The sequence below is a fragment of the Ascaphus truei genome, chromosome 9 (assembly GCF_040206685.1).
Source record: "Ascaphus truei isolate aAscTru1 chromosome 9, aAscTru1.hap1, whole genome shotgun sequence".
Taxonomy (NCBI): Eukaryota; Metazoa; Chordata; class Amphibia; order Anura; family Ascaphidae; genus Ascaphus; species Ascaphus truei.
Genome location: NC_134491.1, coordinates 29484713 through 29504738, shown reverse-complemented (window position 1 = coordinate 29504738; position 20026 = coordinate 29484713). Strand labels below are relative to the sequence as shown.

The following is a 20026-nucleotide window of genomic DNA, read 5'->3' as shown; positions in this document are numbered from 1 at the left end:
TGCCAAACATGACCTGTATTTGTTCTACCTCTTCCTACAGCCCGGTTACATCAGAAAGCTTTTCTTTGTCACAGCCCTGTCTTTAAACGTTCTTTTACAACTACAGTATCAGACACCACATTTCCATGTGTACTAATCTCCGCTTAACACATACAGTACTTACAGTATGGGAAGTTCTTACTTATTGTAGACAGCTGTGCTACTTTCATATATGCAATTACATCAGTATACAGTACTGTGTACATCTGTTTGCAGTTTGTCTGCGCACAATACACTGCTTAGATAAAAAATGCACACAGGTACGTCTGTAGTGTGTTTCTATGTACGTTACCCTTATAGAAATGTTGCATGTCCCAGTGTTGTTCAGAGATTCATATGTACACATCCACATAAGAAGAAATAAATAATATCCATATGTTGAGCAGATGTGACGTAGTGGTTAAGGTGTTGGGTGCCTATTGGTTCAGAAACACTCTTCTCAGCGTATGTCTTTGTAATTTAGCAACACTATCATTGTTGTTTTCTGCATCTTCTGTCTATTTCAGAAACGTGTCACATCAGTGGTGGCTGCATGTCCTACTTAGATGACCAAAAAAAAACTTTTTTTTGTACAAAAATTCCCAGGGGGAGGGGGGAGAGATGGTCAAATCTCAGGGAATGTATGTGTGATAGTGGGGTAAGATTGAATGTAGTGTGATTTTTCATTCCATACACCCCTATTGTACTACAGTGTAAAATCCTTCCTTACTTTTCTGTTCTGGAGAAATATTGATGTAACATATTTCATGGGACTCTTAAAGCAGATGTCCAAACGCCGTTTTTTTATTTTAATTTTCAACCCTTTAATATGTGCATTAATACAATTCCACACAATAAGTAATTCGCTAAATTGCCGATCGATCTGTTTTCCTGTGATTGATCGGCAAAGATTCGGCTCGGGGGTTCACTAAATGTCTGTCAGTGCAGCAGAAGAGGATCCAAGATGCAAAGTTCTATGGGGAAGATCATGTGACCAGGCAGTCAATAGATACAATTGGTGCACTGCTAGAGAGAGGGCAAGGCTCAAAAAGGGGTGTGCCAGAGCCAGTTTCAGAAGAGGAAGGGGATGGGACTTTGTAAATGGTTGCTATAGAAAAAAATGTTTGTTACATTATGATACATTAAAAATGTCATTAAGCGTTGTTTAAAAAAAAAAAGAAAAATATAAGTATCTTCTTATAGTACAGAACTGATTTATTAAAAACAACACATGTCAGATATTGCTTGGTCTGCAGCTTTAAAAGGTGTTTTTTCTCAAACCTGCTCCATAAAATCGCTTTTATAAAAGCGCTTTTAGCACTGAATTTTTTAATTAACTATTGGCCCTAAACAAACCAAATGTAGTGTGAATTCTGTGAAGTAATAGTGAGATTTTCACCGTTGGGCTCCATGCCATCCATTTCAAAAGGTATTTAACGTATGATCCATTTTTAAACAAACAATTTTTGCAGTATTTGCCCTGCAAACACAACAGTAACACCGGTTTAATGGCCCTCCATCTCGTCTCCCGAACGCAGTACATCTAAGGGGCACAGACTGCGTGCAAAGCATGTTTAGTTGTTTATTTTCCATGCTTGCATAGACTTTACACAAGTCTGTACACGTTTTAAAGACACCGCAGGTTCCACTTAAGTGTCACATTAGCTTTGCTATGTTCTTGTCATAAGTGCAGGCAACACAAAACTCATCTGTGCATCGGGAAAACAGTCTTGTAAGTTTATGAGAGCTTGTACCCAGTTACACCAATGAAGCACTCTCGTGTCGGTCCCTTACAGGGCATCAGGAACTACAATACATGGGCATGAAACTGGTAAAGAAGGTGTTAGATTGGGTAAGGCTTATTGAAACTCCAATAATATGTTGCCAGACGGTTCTGCACTGAGCCTGGAACACACTTGGGAATTATTAGCTGTCATATCAATAAAAGATGATATTGTTATTACAATCTCCAAATAGAGATACCAGGAAAATCAGCACTCCTGATTTAATTAGCCAGTTAAGACAAAGCACCCAGAATAATGCCTGCCACTTCTACTCTAGGTGAGAAAGATCTTGGTGTAATGGTAAAAGGTGGCTGCTAAGACTATGGAAAGATGCTTCTTTTGATCGTGTATTTAATTAGTTAGAGGAATAATAAATACAATTATTGATTACTAGAATAATTGACTGACAAAGCCTCAGGCCACATTGAGGAAGGCACTGCACATTGAAGCTGAATAAAATAGCTTTAATATCATTAATTGTGTGACAGACCCTGGAAGAATAGGGTATGCAGTCTCAGGAAATGTATGTGTGATAGGGGTGTCGGTGTGCGTGATAGGGGTGTAAGTGTGCGTGATTGGGTGTAAGTGTGCGTGATTGGGGTATAAGTGTGCGTGATTGGGGTATCAGTGTGCATGATTGGGTGTAAGTGTGCGTGATAGGGGTGTAAGTGTGCGTGATTGGGTGTAAGTGTGCGTGATTGGGTGTAAGTGTGTGTGATTGGGTGTAAGTGTGCGTGATTGGGGTATAAGTGTGCGTGATTGGGGTATAAGTGTGCGTGATTGGGGTATAAGTGTGCGTGATTGGGGTATAAGTGTGCGTGATTGGGGTATAAGTGTGCGTGATTGGGATATAAGTGTGCGTGATTGGGGTGTAAGTGTGCGTGATTGGGGTGTAAGTGTGCGTGATTGGGGTGTAAGTGTGCATGATCAGGTGTAAGTATGCGTGATCGGGGTGTAAGTGTATGTGATCGGGGTGTAAGATTATTCACTTTTGCCCTACTATTTTTTAATTTTATTTTTTATAACTAATCCAACTTTACTAAGACTAAACAATGCTTTAACAAAATATAATACTGAAAGTGCAACTGCAGTTACTGTGACAGTCACCGGCCCAACATCACATGCAGCCCAGATTTGGGGAACTATCGCATGAAAACTCTCATTAAAGTCAATGTTAGGAGAACCTTCCTCAGGGTCCTAGGTACCAAACTTTGAATTTGTTGATGTGTCCAGTTGTAGTCTCAAAAATGTTTGTATGTTGCACTATGCTTCTTGTCTCTAACTGTGCACGGACATTTAGTCAGGACAATATTTCACTACAGGATTGAATGTGCTGCCACCTTCTCTGTCTCTCTCTCCCTCTCTCTCTCTCTCTCTCTCTCTCTCTCTCTTTCTCTGTGCCCTGTCTCTGTCTCTCTCTCTGTCTCTCTCTGTCAGTCTTTATTTTTCTGTCTCTCTATCTTGGTCTCTCTTTCTCTCTCCTTATATATATTTTAACATTGAGGCTACATTTGATAGACTAATGCGCATTTCAAATATTTTAAGATATTGGTCATTCACAGTCTTTGTTAAAATAGAAATAAAGAATAACAAAACATGTACATTTTCCAAATCTAACATGGTTTTTGTTGCTTCTGTTTCAGATTGTTATCCCACCAGTGAGGATCTTTACGCATCTGTGGAAGTACTCTGCTAAATTTATGTATGGCTCTGTTAAAGTTGCAGCCTCTTGCTTCATCCTTTCTCCACTTTGGACTTGTTACCTTTATCCTGTTTCTTCAGGGCTTGCACGTGGATGCTGGTACCACCGGACATCCCCCAAGTACTGGACAAAACAACTCCTGCTCGGGATCCTCTGACTGCAAGGAGGGTGTTATTTTGCCAATATGGTACCCAGAGAACCCATCCCTGGGAGACAAAATTGCCAGAGTCATTGTGTACTTTGTGGCAATGATCTACATGTTTCTTGGAGTGTCCATCATCGCAGATCGATTTATGGCATCCATAGAGGTCATAACGTCACAGGAACGAGAAATCATAATAAAAAAAAACAATGGAGAGACCACTACAACCACCATTCGTGTCTGGAATGAGACTGTCTCCAACCTGACCCTCATGGCACTTGGCTCGTCAGCACCTGAAATCCTCTTGTCTCTGATTGAGGTGTGTGGTCATGGGTTTGTAGCTGGAGATCTTGGTCCCTCTACCATTGTTGGAAGTGCAGCTTTTAATATGTTTATCATTATGGCAATCTGTGTCTATGTCATACCTGATGGGGAAGTCAGAAAGGTCAAGCATCTTAGAGTATTTTTTGTCACATCAGCATGGAGCATCTTTGCATACATATGGCTGTATATGATCCTTGCTGTCTTCTCTCCTGGTGTCGTCCAAGTGTGGGAAGGTCTGCTCACCTTATTCTTTTTCCCTGTATGCGTTGTCCTTGCATGGGTGGCTGACAGACGTCTTCTCTTTTACAAATACATGCACAAGAAGTATCGCACTGACAAGCACAGGGGAATTATGATTGAGACAGAAGGCGAGCATCCCAAAGGGATCGAAATGGATGGCAAGGTAATGAATTCCCATTTTCTGGATGGCAATCTGTTAAACATGGATGGCAAGGAAGTAGACGAATCTCGCAGAGATATGATTAGGATCCTTAAGGATTTAAAGCAAAAACACCCTGAGAAGGACTTGGACCAGTTAGTAGAAATGGCAAATTATTACGCCTTGTCTCATCAGCAAAAGAGCAGAGCTTTTTATCGTATACAAGCCACCAGAATGATGACTGGAGCAGGTAATATCCTGAAAAAGCACGCTGCCGAGCAATCCAAGAGGAGCTCCAGCATGCAAGATATATGCATTGAGGAATCGGAGGAGTTTGTGTCCAAGTTTTATTTTGATCCATGTTCCTATCAGTGTCTTGAAAACTGTGGTGCTGTCTTGTTGACGGTGGTGAGAAAGGGTGGTGACATATCGAAGTCTGTGTTTGTGGACTATAAAACCGAAGACGGCTCTGCCAACGCAGGCGCCGATTACGAGTTCACAGAGGGGACTCTCGTCTTCAAGTCTGGGGAAACTCAAAAGGAGTTATCGGTTGGGATCATTGATGATGACATATTCGAAGAAGATGAGCATTTCTTTGTGAGGCTTAGCAGCGTTCGAATAGCTGAGACGCAGGAACCACTGGAGCTCAACACTTTTAGCTATCCAAAAGCTGTCTTGGCCTCGCCTTGTGTCGCCTCAGTAACCATCTTGGATGATGACCATGCTGGCATTTTTACATTTGAATGCGACATCATACGTGTTAGTGAAAGCATCGGTATGATGGAGATTAAAGTTCTTAGGACATCAGGTGCTCGAGGCACAGTCATAGTCCCTTTTAGGACAGTTGAAGGGACAGCAAAAGGAGGCGGGGAAGACTTTGAAGATACATATGGTGAACTGGAGTTTAAGAATGATGAAACTGTGTAAGTGGCTTTTTATTTTACTTTAGGTATTGGGATTTCTCTACTGTATTAACCTATATTTTAAATCATAACAGAAGATAATTGACAACAAACACATTTTTATTTTTTATTTTTTTGCCAATCTTCCTTCTTTTTTTTTTTTAAACAATTTTTACTCATTACACTAAAGGAGCAGGATTAATTATACGCGTTCCCCATCCCTATCCCCTCACCCCCTAGTTAGGTATTTTTTCTTTATTTTTTTTTCTCTCGTTAAGTGAATGTGTTAAAGGATCATATTTAAGTAATGTGATATGGAATTTTTGTATGTTGTGCCCAAAATTCAATCAAAATTTTAAGTTCTAAAAAAAAAGAAGCAGGATTCACAAATCTTGATTGTTAGTCTGTGTGCTAATGGTTAGCCTGTGTGCTGATGGTTAGCTTGTGTGCTGATGGTTAGCCTGTGTGCTAATGGTTAGCCTGTGTGCTGATGTGGGTACCTGCAGTGCATTGCTCAGCATATAGGGCCATATTTACTAAGCAGTAAAGTTAATAGGCTGTAAGGTGTCTTTTGGCTGAAGACTGCTTTGTAAATATGGGGCGTAATGTACATTTGGCTCTGTGTACATCATGATTATATAGCTCTGTTTGTATTGCAGATATGTACACTATCAGGCTAATGTGCACACAAACCTGTGTTTCTTACTCAGAGCGATGTGTATCTGGGATAGATGCAGAGAAATGCATTATAGCTCCCTCTTGTAATGAACCCATTCATTGCATAATTATGAAAGAATATAGAGCAACCCCTAAACAAGGTCATTAAAGCTGCAGTTCAAGCTCCCGTATTTTTTTTTTTTTTTTTTACTTCAATAGTTTCATGCGGGCAATCACTACTTACCTAAAGAACTGCATAGCTGCCGGTCAATTCGTTCTCCGTCTATTGATCGGCGAAGTTTGGCGACATCTTTAGATCTGGGGAATGTAAATGGTTGCTAAAGGAACAAACATGCTTGTTAAACTAGAATACAAGAAAATTGGTCTTTCAAAGTTGTTTTTTTTTTTTTAAACAGAAATTCTTACTACAGAACCGATTTATTAAAAAAAATACACATGCAGGATATAGCTTGAACTGCAGCTTTAAATGCTTCATGATATAGCTCAGGTTAGTGATATAAATGATCAGAATAGTTTGTAGATATATGGGAGGGGGGTCCGATACCGGACATTGCACCACGATTCCGTGTTAACTGCCTTTTCAATTAACACGGAATCACAGAGCGTATCGGAGCTTAGGAAATCCCAGCGTCCAAACCTATTTTTTTTCTCAGTTGTAGGTCCTTCGTTAGACCAATGTGAACATTCTCCATGGATTTTCTGATATGTTGCAACATCCACACAGAACATTTATGTCGATTCCATGAATAGTACTTTGTCATAACCTGGCAAGTGAACTCATTTTCTCCAGGTCCAATACAATATAATACTGTAGAACACAGTATTGCAAAAATACAACAGATTACACGAATCCTGTTGATGGGCTTCTTATTTGTGTCTCTATTGTGATACTGATTTCTGTGCATGAGGTTTTCTCTATAGGCATGCAGTATGGGCAAATAGTGTTGTTCCTATTTATTTGATCATATACGCATAAATAAACAGACAGCTGACATTTTAGAGGAGCAAGAGGTGTTCCTTCCCAGCATGGGTTCACGCCATCCCTTTTCTGTGTCTTGCATGAATGAAATATTTTGACCATGCAATTCCAATTCAAACAGGAGTAATATGGTAATTAAAACCTATCGACGCCATGGAGATTACTTATAAGAGTCTCTTGTTTCAAAACAGAGCCAATATTAGTGCGAAAACGTACCAATAATAACTGTTGGGTTTTGTCTTCTTTGATAAATATAATTCTATTTTTTGTACAAATTCCTCAACCCCTCGGCTTCATTCCCCCTAGTTTTGAAGCTTGATGAAAAAGCACCTATAACCTCTTACAAGAATATTTATGCTCCTATTTTACACCTTCTGAACCAGCATGTCAGGTCACCCCTAGGGCAGGGGTATGTATGTATGTCTTTATATAGCACCATTAGTGTACACAGTGCATCACAGTAGTAATACACGTGACAATCATATAAATATGTCTGAAGCACTTATTCCCATGACCTGTTATTTATATTATCTGTTATTTATTTGATTACCCCATGTATTATTACTGTGAAGCGCTATGTACATTAATGGCGCTATATAAATAAAGACATACAATACAATACAAATAACAGATCATGGGAAATAAGTGCTTCAGACAAAAAAGTAACATTTCGGAAGAGGAGTCCCTGCTCCGAAGAGCTTACAATCTAATTGGTAGGTAGGAAGAACGTACAGAGACAGTAGGAGGGCATTCTGGTAAGTGCGTCTGCAGGGGGCCAAGCTTTATGTATCGTGTATAGTATTAGCCACTGTGCTACTCATATGCTTCTTTAAGCAAGTGCGTCTTAAGGTGGGTCTCAAAGGTGGATAGAGAGAGTGCTAGTCGGTATTGAGGGGAAGGGCATTGCAGAGGTGTGGGGCAGTCAGTGAGAAAGGTTTAAGGCGGGAAAGGCTTGGATACAAAAGGGGTAGAGAGAAGACATCCTTGAGCAGAACGCAAGAATCGGGATGGTGCATAGCGAGAAATTAGTGCTGAGCAGAAGAGTGTAAAGGTTTAAAAGTGAGGAGGAGAATTGAGTGCGTGATCTGGGATTTGATAGGAAGCCAGGAGAGGGATTTCAGCAGGGGAGACCCTGAGACAGATTTTAAAAAAATAGAGTGATTCTGGCAGCAACGTTTAGGATAGATTGTAGGGGAGACAGGTGAGAGGCAGGAAGGCCGGACAGTAGGAAGTTACAGTAATCGAGACGGGAGAGAATGAGGGCCTGAGTCAGAGTTTTAGCAGTCGAGCAACAGAGGAAAGGGCGTATCTTTGTGATATTGCAGAGGAAAAAACGACAGGTTTTAGATATGTTTTGAAAGTGAGGGGAGAATGTGAGAGAGGAGTCGAGTGTGACCCCTAGGCAGCGTGCTTGGGCTACTGGGTGAATGATAGTACTTACAACAGTAATGTGGAAGGAGGTATGAGGAGCTTTGTTTTTGCCATGTTAAGTTTAAGTCGGTGGAGGGCCATCCAGGATCATATCGCAGAGACATTCAGAAACTTTGGTCTGTACAGCAGGAGTAAGGTCAGGGGTTGAAAAGTAAATTTGTGTGTCGTCAGCATGGAGGTGATATTTAAACCCTAGAGAAAGTGTGTACAGAGAAAAGAGAAGAGGTCCCAGGACAGAGCCCTGGGGTACCCCCACAGAGAGATCAATAGAGGAGGAAGAGGTGTTAGCAGAAGAGACACTGAAAGTACGATGGGAGAGGTTAGAGGAGATCCAGGATAGAGCTTTGTTACAAATACCAAGAGTATGGAGAATGTGAAGGAGAAGAGGGTGGTCCACAGTATCAAATGCTGGAGGGAGGTCAATAAATATGAGCAGAGTGTAATGACCTCTGTCTTTGGCAGCATGGAGGTCATTAGTTATTTTAGTGAGGGCTGTTTCAGTGGAGTGAGCAGTGCGGAAGCCAGATTGTAGAGGGTGTAGGAGAGAATAGGTGTTGAGAAAGTGGAGCAAGCGAGAGAATATTGCTGTTTTTGAGTAATGGTATAACTGTTGCATGTTTGAAGGAGTAGGGAAAGGTACCAGAGTAGGGGGAGGCGTTAAAAATGTGTGGGAGCGTAGGGATTATAGTAGGAGCAAGGGGTTGTAGGAGCTGGGAGGGAATAGGGTCAAGAGGGCAAGTGGTAGAGAGAGAGAAGAGATCAGCATTGACACGTCCTCCTGTGAGACAGCAGAAAGAGTCAAGGAAGGCAGGAGGACAGTTAGGAAGCAAGGAAGCAGTGTAGGGTGGGAGGAGGAAACAGAGGGGATGTTCTGACGTATGGATTCCACCTTCTCCTTAAAATAGCCAGCAAAGGTGAGATGGAGGAAGAAGAAGAGGCAGCTAAGGGTGGTTTGAGGAGAGAGTCAAAGACAGAGAAAAGTCGGCATGGGTTAGACTTGTGCATGTTAATTAGTGAAGAAAAGTAGGTTTGTTTAGCCTGAGAGAGGGCAGAATTGAAACAGGATAGCATAAATTTGTAGTGAAGGAAGTCTGCGAGAGTGTGAGATTTCCTCCAAAGGCGTTCAGAGGAACGAGTACAAGAACGCAGCATGCGCGTGTGGGAATTTAGCCAGGGTCAGGAGTTAGAAGGGCGAGGACGGCAGAGAGAAAGCGGGGCATGTAGATCAAGAGAGGAGGATAACGCAGAGTTGTAGTTCCTGACCAGGTTGTCAGGGTCTGGAGCAGGGATGAGACAGGAGAGGGTGGAGCGTAAAGTGGAATCAAAAGCTGGAAGGTTAATAGAGCGCAGGTTTCTGCAGAAACGAGGGGGAGATGGAGAAGGGGAGAAGCAAGAGAGAGAGAAAATGAAATGAGGTGATGGTCATAGAGAGGAAGGGGGGAAATGGAGAAATCAGAGAGAAAAGTTTTGGCCAAGGAAAAAGGGATGGCCAAGTCCAGTCCTCAGGTGCCACCAACAGGTCATGTTTTCAGGACATCCCTGCTTTAGCACAGGTGGCCCAATCAGTGGCTCTGTCATTATGATGCAGGGGGTCGCCGGAGCTGGGGGTTCAGCCCTGCTTCTATCCTGTGTAAAAAAAAAAAATGTTAAAAAAAATACTTGGCTTGCCGCTTTAAATCTTCCGCGGCGCGCAGGCCGATAGGAAGCCACATCAACAGGTCCAAAGCGCAAACTTTCTCAGGATCTTACATGGGAAAACAGAAAAGATATATAATGCAAAAACGTTTAGGTCAGAAAAGGGTGAATGGTCCAAAAACTGTGGAACTCCCACTGCAATGGGAATTTAGAGCATTTTCCAACACAAAGTAGCCTCCAACAGGATCTGTATCTCTGTGTGGGTGCAGGGTTGGATCTGTACCACCTGTATGGGTGCAGGGTGGGATCTGTACCTCTGTATGGGTGCAGGGTGGGATCTGTACCTCTGTATGGGTGCAGGGCATTATATGTACCTCTATATGGGTGCCGGGCAGGATTTGTACCTCAGTATGGGTGCAGGACAGGATCTGTACCTCTGTATGGGTGCAGGGCGGGATCTGTACATCTGCATGGGTGCAGGACAGGATCTGTAGCTCTGTATGGGTGCAGGGCAGGATTGTACCTCCGTATGGGTGCATGGCGGGATCTGTATCTCTGTATGGGTGCAGGGTGGGATCTGTACCTCCTGTATGGGTGCAGGGCGGGATCTGTACCTCTGTATGGTTGCAGGGTGGGATCTGTACCTCTGTATGGGTGCAGGATGGGATCTGTACCTCTGCATGGGTGCAGGACAGGATCTGTACCTCTGTATGGGTGCAGGGCAGGATTTGTACCTCCGTATGGGTGCAGGACAGGATTTGTACCTCTGTATGGGTGCAGGGCGGGATCTATATCTCTGTATGGGTGCAGGGCGGGATCTGTACCTCTGTATGGGTGCAGGGCGGGATCTGTACATCTGCATGGGTGCAGGACAGGATTTGTACCTCTGTAGTGGTGCAGGGCGGGATCTGTATCTCTGTATGGGTGCAGGACGGGATCTGTACCTCTGTATGGGTGCAGGACGGGATCTGTACCTCTGTATGGGTGCAGGACGGGATCTGTAGCTCTGTATGGGTGCATGGTGGGATCTGTACCTCTGTGTGGGTGCATAATCTGTACCTCTGTGTGGGAGCAGGGCAGGATCTGTATCTCGGTATGGGTGTAGGGCAGAATCTGTACCTCTGTATGGGTGCAGACCAGGATCTGTACCTCTGTATGGGTGCAGGACGGGATCTGTACCTCTGCATGGGCGCAGACCAGGATCTGTACCTCTGCATGGGTGCAGGACAGGATCTGTATCTCTGTATGGGTGCAGGGCAGGATCTGTACCTCAGCATGTTTGTAGGGCAGGATCTGTATCTCGGTATGGGTGCAGGGTGGGATCTGTACCTCTGTATGGGTGTGGGATCTGTACCTCTGTATGGGTGCGTGATCTGTACCTCTCTACGGGTGCAGGGCGGGATCTGTACCTCTGCATGGTTGCAGGGCGGGATCTGTATCTCTGTATGGGTGCAGGGCGGGAATACAAATATGGTGCAAAGTACATTTTATGAATAAAACACATATAACAGAGCAATGGAAAGACACTCACATGCTCCTTAGGAACAAAAGGCATATAGACCACCAACGGTCTGAAGACTGACAGTCCACGGACTCTACCCCAGCAGGCCTCGGCTCACTTGTCCCCCTGTGCCGGCGTGTAGCCGCGTTTCCAGATCTACGACATCACCGGGGTGAGGCAGAGCAGAACTTACTCTCATGTTAGTGCAGACGAAGGGAGCACAGAAGCGGACATCTTTCACAAGTCCAGCACAGGGATTTTAGGGTCACCCGGCGCGTTTCACTCATCAAATGGGCTTCCCCAGACTAGGAGAATGTGTTTGTAAAGAGTCCATGCATTTCGTCACCTCGCCATTGCCAAATGCAAAACAAATGCAATCTAATAAAACACAATTGAATAATAAGCATTAGTGGCATACAGATTGTGTAATGTTTGCAATTCCAAAACACAAATACAACACACAATGCAATTCAATAAGACACAATCAAGTATCAGTGGGATACAAATGGTGTGATGTTCTATAAAAAACAAACATATATATTTGTCACAGGCACGATCACAATTAATACATTACATAGAACATATTAAAAAATGAATGTGTTATCTGTGTTTCACTGTCAAACACTAAGATTATAAATTAATAAAAATTCAATATAATGGACATTACTTTGTAAAAAGCGATTAATTACCTATTAAGTATCTCAAAGGGTGTATTTACTCGTGAAATTACAGGGAAATGTTTCACTTAAATTTGAAAAATAGGATAAAAAAATGAAACACCAATTGGATATAAAAAAAAATAAAGAGAAGAATGAGGGATGGTAAATTTGAAGACTAAATGAGAAAGGAATTTAAATATATATCAATATTAAGACCAAGAGGTTGCAAAGTGCGTCATTTATTAATCCAAAAGTATTCCTGCTGTAACATGGTTTGGATTTTATTTCCACCACTCCAATTGTATTGCACAGTATCTATTCCTAAATAAACGGAACCTTTGGGATCAGAATGATGGCGCTCTTTGAAGTGGGATGATACACTATGTGAATCTAAAGCAATTGTTATATTCCTAATGTGTTCTAATATTCTAACACGCACGGGATGGATAGTATGTCCTATGTATTATCGTGTGAGGGAGATCAGTCTTAAATAATGTTACTTGCTTGTTTTGACGGAAGGGTTCTGTTGGGAGATAATTTTTACCCCTCCTGAAAATAAATACCGTGCACTGTAGGTGTTGGGTATCCCTGTGTGCTGGGCTCCATGGACTCTACATAAGCAGCTGCTCCAAACAGTTTATTATTAACCCCTTCTCTGCCCCATTGACATTATTTAAGCCTTTTTTGAAAGGGAGTGCATTTTGGCAGCCCAGTATCAATGTTACTAGTACCTATTATACAGTACTTATTGTACCAGGTTATGTAAATGGAATGCTATTTTATCATTCCTTACTCGCTGAACTGCCTTCTGGAACATCTCTTATAAATAAATGATATTCATACAAATATTGGCATATGAAGCTTTCACTTTTGAATAATCAGCAGTTTGGCGCTGCAGCGCTCTGTGATGTAACTGCTGTCTATTTACTGCTTTAATCAGTGGCTGGAATTTAGCACCGAGATGAAAATATTTAAATATGAACATTTCATTAAGATCAGGTGTGCTGCACTGCCGTGAGTATTTGTATCTTGTAGGTGACTTGGAGTCAGTTGGCACATATGTGACTGTTTTGGGGGAATGCTGTTTCTGTTCTCGATAGCACATTAGTAATTGCCTTGTTTCAAGACAAACTAAATATTGAATGCACGGAGCTGCCAAAAAAAAAAAAAGTCCATGGTACCTGCCAGGAGAAGCAAAATGATGTATAACGCGGAAGCTTTGATTATGATGCATCAGAGTCTCTTGTTTTGGATCAGTGGGGACTTTGGAAAAGAAAAGTTCAGATCTTAATGAAACCTGTATTCTCTGTAACCATTCGGTTGGTTTTTGGATTTGGTGGACGCACTATATGGGATCAAGGAGGATTACACTGCATGTGCACTATGGATTTAAATACCCAATAGAACATGAGTGGCCAACTCCAGTCCGCAAGGGCCACCAACACGTCAAGTTTTAAGGATATCTCTGCTTCAGTATAGGTGGCTCAAGTAGTGGCACTGATTGAGTCACCTCTGCTGAAGCAGGGATATCCTTAAAACCTGACCTGTTGGTGGCCCTTGAGGACTGGAGTTGGCCACTCCTGCAATAGAATATAGGAAGATACTGACTATATTGCAGATGCAATAAAGTAAAGGCACCTAATCACAGACCCGCTTCTCTACTATATCATTTTTTACCCTTTCATTGCATTTCTGTGTGCCGCTGTGAAAAGCACACAGCGCTTGTATTTCAAGGTACAGATGCAGCGGCCATAATATTACGAAATCACGCGGTTTATACTTCGGAATACCCATGCGATGGCGCGGGATTTCTTACAACTGTACCGCCTTTAGACGTGAGTGCAGGCGAGTGCATAAAATGGCATTTTAGTGTCCTGGCTAGTGTTGGACCGGGTCCTAAATTTTTTAAAAACTTGGTAACGGGTACCCGGAGGATTTGGTGCCTAGTACCCGGCCGGGTACCCGGCTACTTTTGTTGACACTTATCTGGGGTGTGGAGGAAGCCCGCGGCGACATCTAGGCAGGTCAGCAGAGGTCCTGTGGCAGTGGCAGCATCAGCAGTCTGTGTTCAGCCCGCGCGGGAGCTCCATAGCAGTGTGAGCTTGGGAACCATGTGACCGGAGCAAAAGCAGAAGCGTTCCTATTAGACAGCCGGCAGTGCGTGTGTGTATTGTACCCTGAGCAGTGCTTGTGTATTGTACCCTGAGCAGTGCTTGTGTATTATACCCTGAGCAGTGCGTGTGTGTGTATATTACATGCTGAGTAGTGCGTGTGTGTATTGTACCCTGAGCAGTGTGCATGCCTGTATCTTCTGATAAGCAATATTCACATATGTAGTATATGCCATGCAGTGTATGTCTATAATATATCCTGAGAAGATGGCATTATACACTAATCAAGGGAAGTATCTGTACTGTACACAAGCTGGCTGCGTGTTTGAATGTACTGTATATTGTGACATAGTCCCAGGATAGTGGGCAGCTTTCTGTCTGATGTATAGAAGAAAGTGCAGACATAGTGTGGATGTGATCCGCCCCACCGATTCACAGTCACTAAGACTGGTGGCTAGGAAATCCATACCAGACTTTACAGTAGTTCTGGTTTCCCTCACCTGCTCTCCTAATTAAGGAACAGGAATATAGTGCAGTTAGTGTGGCTGCTTCACTCTCTCTTAGAGCCTGGAGGCTGAGAGGATGCTGCTCCCAAGGATCCAGCAACTGAGGATCTATTGGGACGCTGTTCCCATCTGACAGTTAAGGACTCAATGTTATCTCTGTGTTTTTTTAAGTTGGTAACTGGCTTATCCAGCCAATATTGCAGATAGGGATATGCATGTGAGTTAGACTCCTGACAGGAGTAAATGTTTCCTTTTCTTTTGTTCTTAAAGTGACGGTGTTTAAAATGTTTAGTGTCACTACTGGAGAACTAAACCGCTGAAGGTTGAGGGCTGAGTGCCCCTTGTGTGTGTGTGTGTGTGTGTATACACGTGTTTGTCCCCCTTCTCTACAAATTAAACCCTAGAAGACTGTGTCGCGAAAAGCCTGGGCAAGCGGCAGCGCTACATAAAGGGAGCCGTTTGTCACAATAAGTAGAGCAATGACAGTGGCTTCATTCTATATACAGTGTGTATATATGTGTACGTGTATATACATACATATCAATGAATCGGGGTGGTTTATACCTTCTCCTTATGGATATTTTGCCATGTTGACACCTCACAGATGTTGGACATGAGCTGTTAACAAGCATCTTCTTCGTGTATAGTAACAACAATGACCGTCTCCCACCAGTTCAACAAGTGATATCCGACTGCAATCTCTCCTTCATTTTTCCGCTGCATAGTAAATATTGGTGGAACAGTCTGCTCATCCACACCAGTGAATGGCCCTCTCCTCTGGCCTCTGAATGGCTGCAAGCTCACCTCACTTTTGATCCTTTCCGCTGGAACATAATACACATTCAGGAACTGCCCTGAAGCCAGAGAATGTTAATCCCTCACTCGCATGGCATGACTGGGGGGGCAGGCGGGCAGGCAGACATGTGCTGGTGGGCTCTGGAACCAGTGGAATCCGGGAAGGAATGATTACGTGTATACTTTAAATAGCTGCTCATTACATGGTTTCATGATAGGTCACTTCCTTATTCTCTTCTGAGAATGTGGGTGGGTTTAAAGTAGTAGTAATAATAATAACTTTATTTTCTCCCAATCGGACGCAAAGCACTTTACAATCACAGTATAGTGCACGGTACGCAGCACATAGGAATGTTACAGACAAAGGCCCTGCTCCGTGGAGCTTACAATCTATGTTTTTGTTACCTGAGGCACAGGGAGATAAAGTGACTTGCCAAAGGTCACACGGAGCTGACACAGGGAATTGAACAGGTTCAAAACAAAAATTGTGAGACGCTTCCAATAAAGGTGTGATAAATATATAAATATATAAATATATAGTGATAAATAAATATATAAATATAAACAGTGTTCAAAAATAGTGATAATACTAGTAAAGTTCACTGCTCAACCCTCTTAGGAGAAGATCCAGTTCCTCCTCTCTTGACTGTTTGGAAGAAGGTTGTGGGGAGCGCAGAATTTCACCATATAAAGGGAATAAAATAAATAATAGTGTAATATGTCCAAACACCTATAACAATGTATTTGGGGATCGAGGTTAAGAACTCACATTCTCCCAGTTAAAATACAGCATTGGAAGACAATCTGAAGACTCTGTAGTTTGCAGGGGGGTCTTGCTTGGGATACTCTCCCTGGTGTCAGTGGAACAAACCCTCGATGGAAACAGACAACTCTAGTGCAACATTGTATGTTCACTACTGATATATTCAATAAAAACAGTGGTAATCCACACTTACATTAGCACCATGTGCATAGACACATAACAATCAAAGCGCAGTAGCAGTATACACCATCTACCCCAGTCCCGGGATCGCGTCGCGTCACTTCCGGTCCGGCCCGTCACTTCCGGTTTCGCGATCGATCTTGAAATGGGTCCACATGGGTTCTGGGGCATGGGGGGCACACTCTGAGTTGCTGCTAGTTCACTCTACGCGTTTCGCTGGTGTGCCAGCTTCGTCAGGAGAGATCCATATGGTGTATACTGCTGCTGCGCTTTGATTGTTATGTGTCTATGCACATGGTGCTAATGTAAGTGTGGATTACCACTGCTTTTATTGAATATATCAGTAGTGAACATACAATGTTGCACTAGAGTTGTCTCTGTTTCCATCGAGGGTTTGTTCCACTGACACCAGGGAGAGTTTCCTAAGCAAGACCCCCCTGCAAACTACAGAGTCTTCAGATTGTCTTCCAATGCTGTATTTTAACTGGGAGAATGTGAGTTCTTAATCTCAATCCCCATATACATTGTTATAGGTGTTTGGACATTGTTATAGGTGTTTGGACATATTACACTATTATTTATTTTATTCCCTTTATATGGTGAAATTCTGCGCTCCCCACAAGCTTCTTCCAAACAATTGAACAGGTTCCCCTGATTCAAACTCTGTGTCATTGTTTAATCCATGTCTTTACTCACTGAGTCTTTACTCACTGAGCTGCTCCTTCTCCCAAGTACCTGCAAAATCAGTTGAATGTATACAGAATCTATATATTTACAAAGCACACTTACTTTTTCATTCTGATCACCTTCTTTATTGCTGGATTATTTATCAGTTTCAGCACATAATATCACACACAAGTTAGTGGTTAGACAAAATCAAATTTTTCCATGTTTCAGCTTTCCACGTTTACAAACTTTAAAAAGTATATATTTTAAAATACTTCCAGGTATCAATCACCTAGATTTAACTTAAAGCAGTTAAACGTGAAAAATCTTCTGTAGTATTAGATCAGGGCTGCGCAAACTGGGGGGCGTGAGATTTTCTGGCAGGGGGGGGGGGCGCAGCAGTTACAGAGGTCCCGCGCTCTTCCCCAAAGCATTTAATTTAAATGCCGGGGACCGGACGCGTGGCCTCTGTAACTCACTTACCTGATCTCCGGCACCTTCTGACGATGTGTTGCCATGGCAACGTGGCATCAAATGATGCGGCGGGGTCACATGATGTCACGTTGCCATGGCAAAACGACGTCACATGACTTCGGAAGATGCTAGCGAACAGGTAAGAGGGGGAGCGCGAGCAGGGGTGGAGAGCAGACAAGGGGGCGCAGACTGAGTTGTTTGCGCACCCCTCTATTAGATAATACTGTCTCCATTTTTTTAAACTCCTAATGTATTTTTTGAATGATTTTAATGTATTGATCATCCGTTAGTTCCTACAGCAACCATTTAGAAAGTCATATCCACTTCCACTTTTGAAACAAGCTCTGACACACCTTTTTGAGCTCCGCCTTTTGGTAACAAAGTATCACAAACAGATCTGTTGCTGTGTTCCAAACAGCAGACTATCTATAACTCTGAAAGCTGTTACAATAATGTGTTACACTTAGTAATATAATGTTACATATAAGCTACAGCATGTCACAGATGGCAGCACAAAGTTAGAAGGCAGCCATTTCATTAGGCACATAATCAGGATTTTGACAGATTTATAACCGGAGCATCAAATAATTGCCAGTTTAGTAAGAATGTAGAATTATACATTGTCACATGCTTTACATATAAAAAAAATAGGGGGAATGCTTTAAAGCAGCAATGCCACACACATTTTTCTTTAAACATTATTGGAACTACTCTGTTTTCTGCTCCTGTTACCTCCTGATTCCCGAGGTACATGCAGTATTACCTGCTGGATTTCCTGGATCTGAAAGATGGCTCTGGCTGTCATCTAAGATGTAATAATTAACTAATATTTACTCCAAAATGTTAGGGCTTTATCAAAATTGCAAGAACACCTTAAATCACTTTAACTTTCATTGTAGAATTATTCAACCACTTGTTTTTGAGATGCTAGTAATCTATAATCTGGTATATTGATCGCCTCGGTGCAGCGCCTCCACCTGCGAGGGATCCCAGCGTAGTGCGAGGAGTCCCTCACAGGAACCAATAGTACTAGTCAACACACACGGTATATAATAACAACCTTTACTGAACACACACATATAATATAACAACCCGAACCACACTGTACAATGCACACCCAGCCCAGTACCACCAGTGAGTGTCCCAAAGTACATTTGGGTGCAAGGCACCAATACCCCGATGTCTCTTTCCCATTGTCCAGGCCCACCCAAAAGTGAAGGGATTAGCGCTACCCTGTGAGCTGTTGGTGCACTTTGTTGAGGTACCTGCCGAGTACTCCAGTACTCGGTGCGGCCGACTTGGCGATAAGGATCTGCTGATCCAGCAACGTCATCGTCCGCGATGGCGTCCGCCTCTGCGTTGGGTGAACTCCGGTAGGAGGGTCTCACCTTAAAGAGTCTCTGAACGTAGGTGGTCTGGTCCCAGACCACAGGGCTGCAAATCACCGCACGGCGTCCTCACTGTGTCCCTGACACTAGACAGTAGAATGGGGAAGTGTCCCTATCTAGGGGCCTTCCCTGAAGCAACCACAAACTCCTTTGAATGGGGCCTATCTGGGACCTAATGGGTTCTCTGGCCTTGTCTGAGTGCCACTGACACTCAGACCCTACCTTCCCCTTGTCTGTCCTGGCCCCAACTTCCTGCCTCGCGCTCTGAGCGCTCCAAATGTAGCAAATCCCCTCACCGTGAGTCCTCTCACCCTATTGGATAACTCTGCCCATGTGATCGGGCCGCCCCAGGGCATCCTGGGATATGTAGTTCCCCTGCGGAGCAATATCTAACATGGCTGCCGCTGCTGCTACTTAATGCGCATGCGCAATACTGTGTATGGTGCCGGTGTGTCTCGACTCCCCTGTGCATGCGCGGCAATTAAATATGGTGGCGCACTGCCCTGGAGCTCCAGCAGCTCACGAAACTCTGCCCACAGACACATCAGCCTCCCCCTTCCCCGCGCCCGCATTGGAGGTGAGGGGGGGGGGGGGCAGGGGACATGGCTACATTTATATTAAATTATGAAACAAATATTAAAATCAGAAGAGGGGATGTTAGATGACTAAGGATTTCTCTTTATTGTGGTCTCAAATATGTTGTCAACTGGAAGTACATATTTAAAGATACTTGCTCCTCACATGTCTGCATTGCAATATGAAGAATTATTTAATATTTGATGACAGCAAAACTCCTTTGTTTACATTTCTAAGTGACAGTGTAAACACTGCAGTTTTTTTTACTGTACACCATTACATTTTAGCAAACGAACATGTCCTAGGAGATGTTATACAGTACGTAAGCTTTTAAAACCAAACTAGGGTCTGCTCTGGATGTCTCAAATGTTCATGTCTAACAACATTTGGGAACATATCAAGAGGCAGCTGCAGCACTCTGTAAAAAATAACA

At 43.0% G+C, this 20026-nt stretch overlaps 1 protein-coding gene across 4 annotated transcripts in view; it reads left to right on the top strand.

The window, feature by feature from the left end:
- SLC8A3 (solute carrier family 8 member A3) overlaps positions 1-20026 on the top strand; it is a 189659-nt gene that overhangs the window by 49358 nt on the left and 120275 nt on the right. For 3 of the 4 annotated variants that reach the window (XM_075614193.1, XM_075614192.1, XM_075614194.1), the window contains one exon: positions 3446-5272. In XM_075614193.1, coding sequence (XP_075470308.1) covers positions 3507-5272 — 1766 coding nt within the window. In that variant the 5' untranslated portion in view covers positions 3446-3506. Of the gene's footprint in view, positions 1-3445; positions 5273-20026 lie in introns of those variants that run through there. The other variant, XM_075614195.1, reaches the window with a different exon arrangement.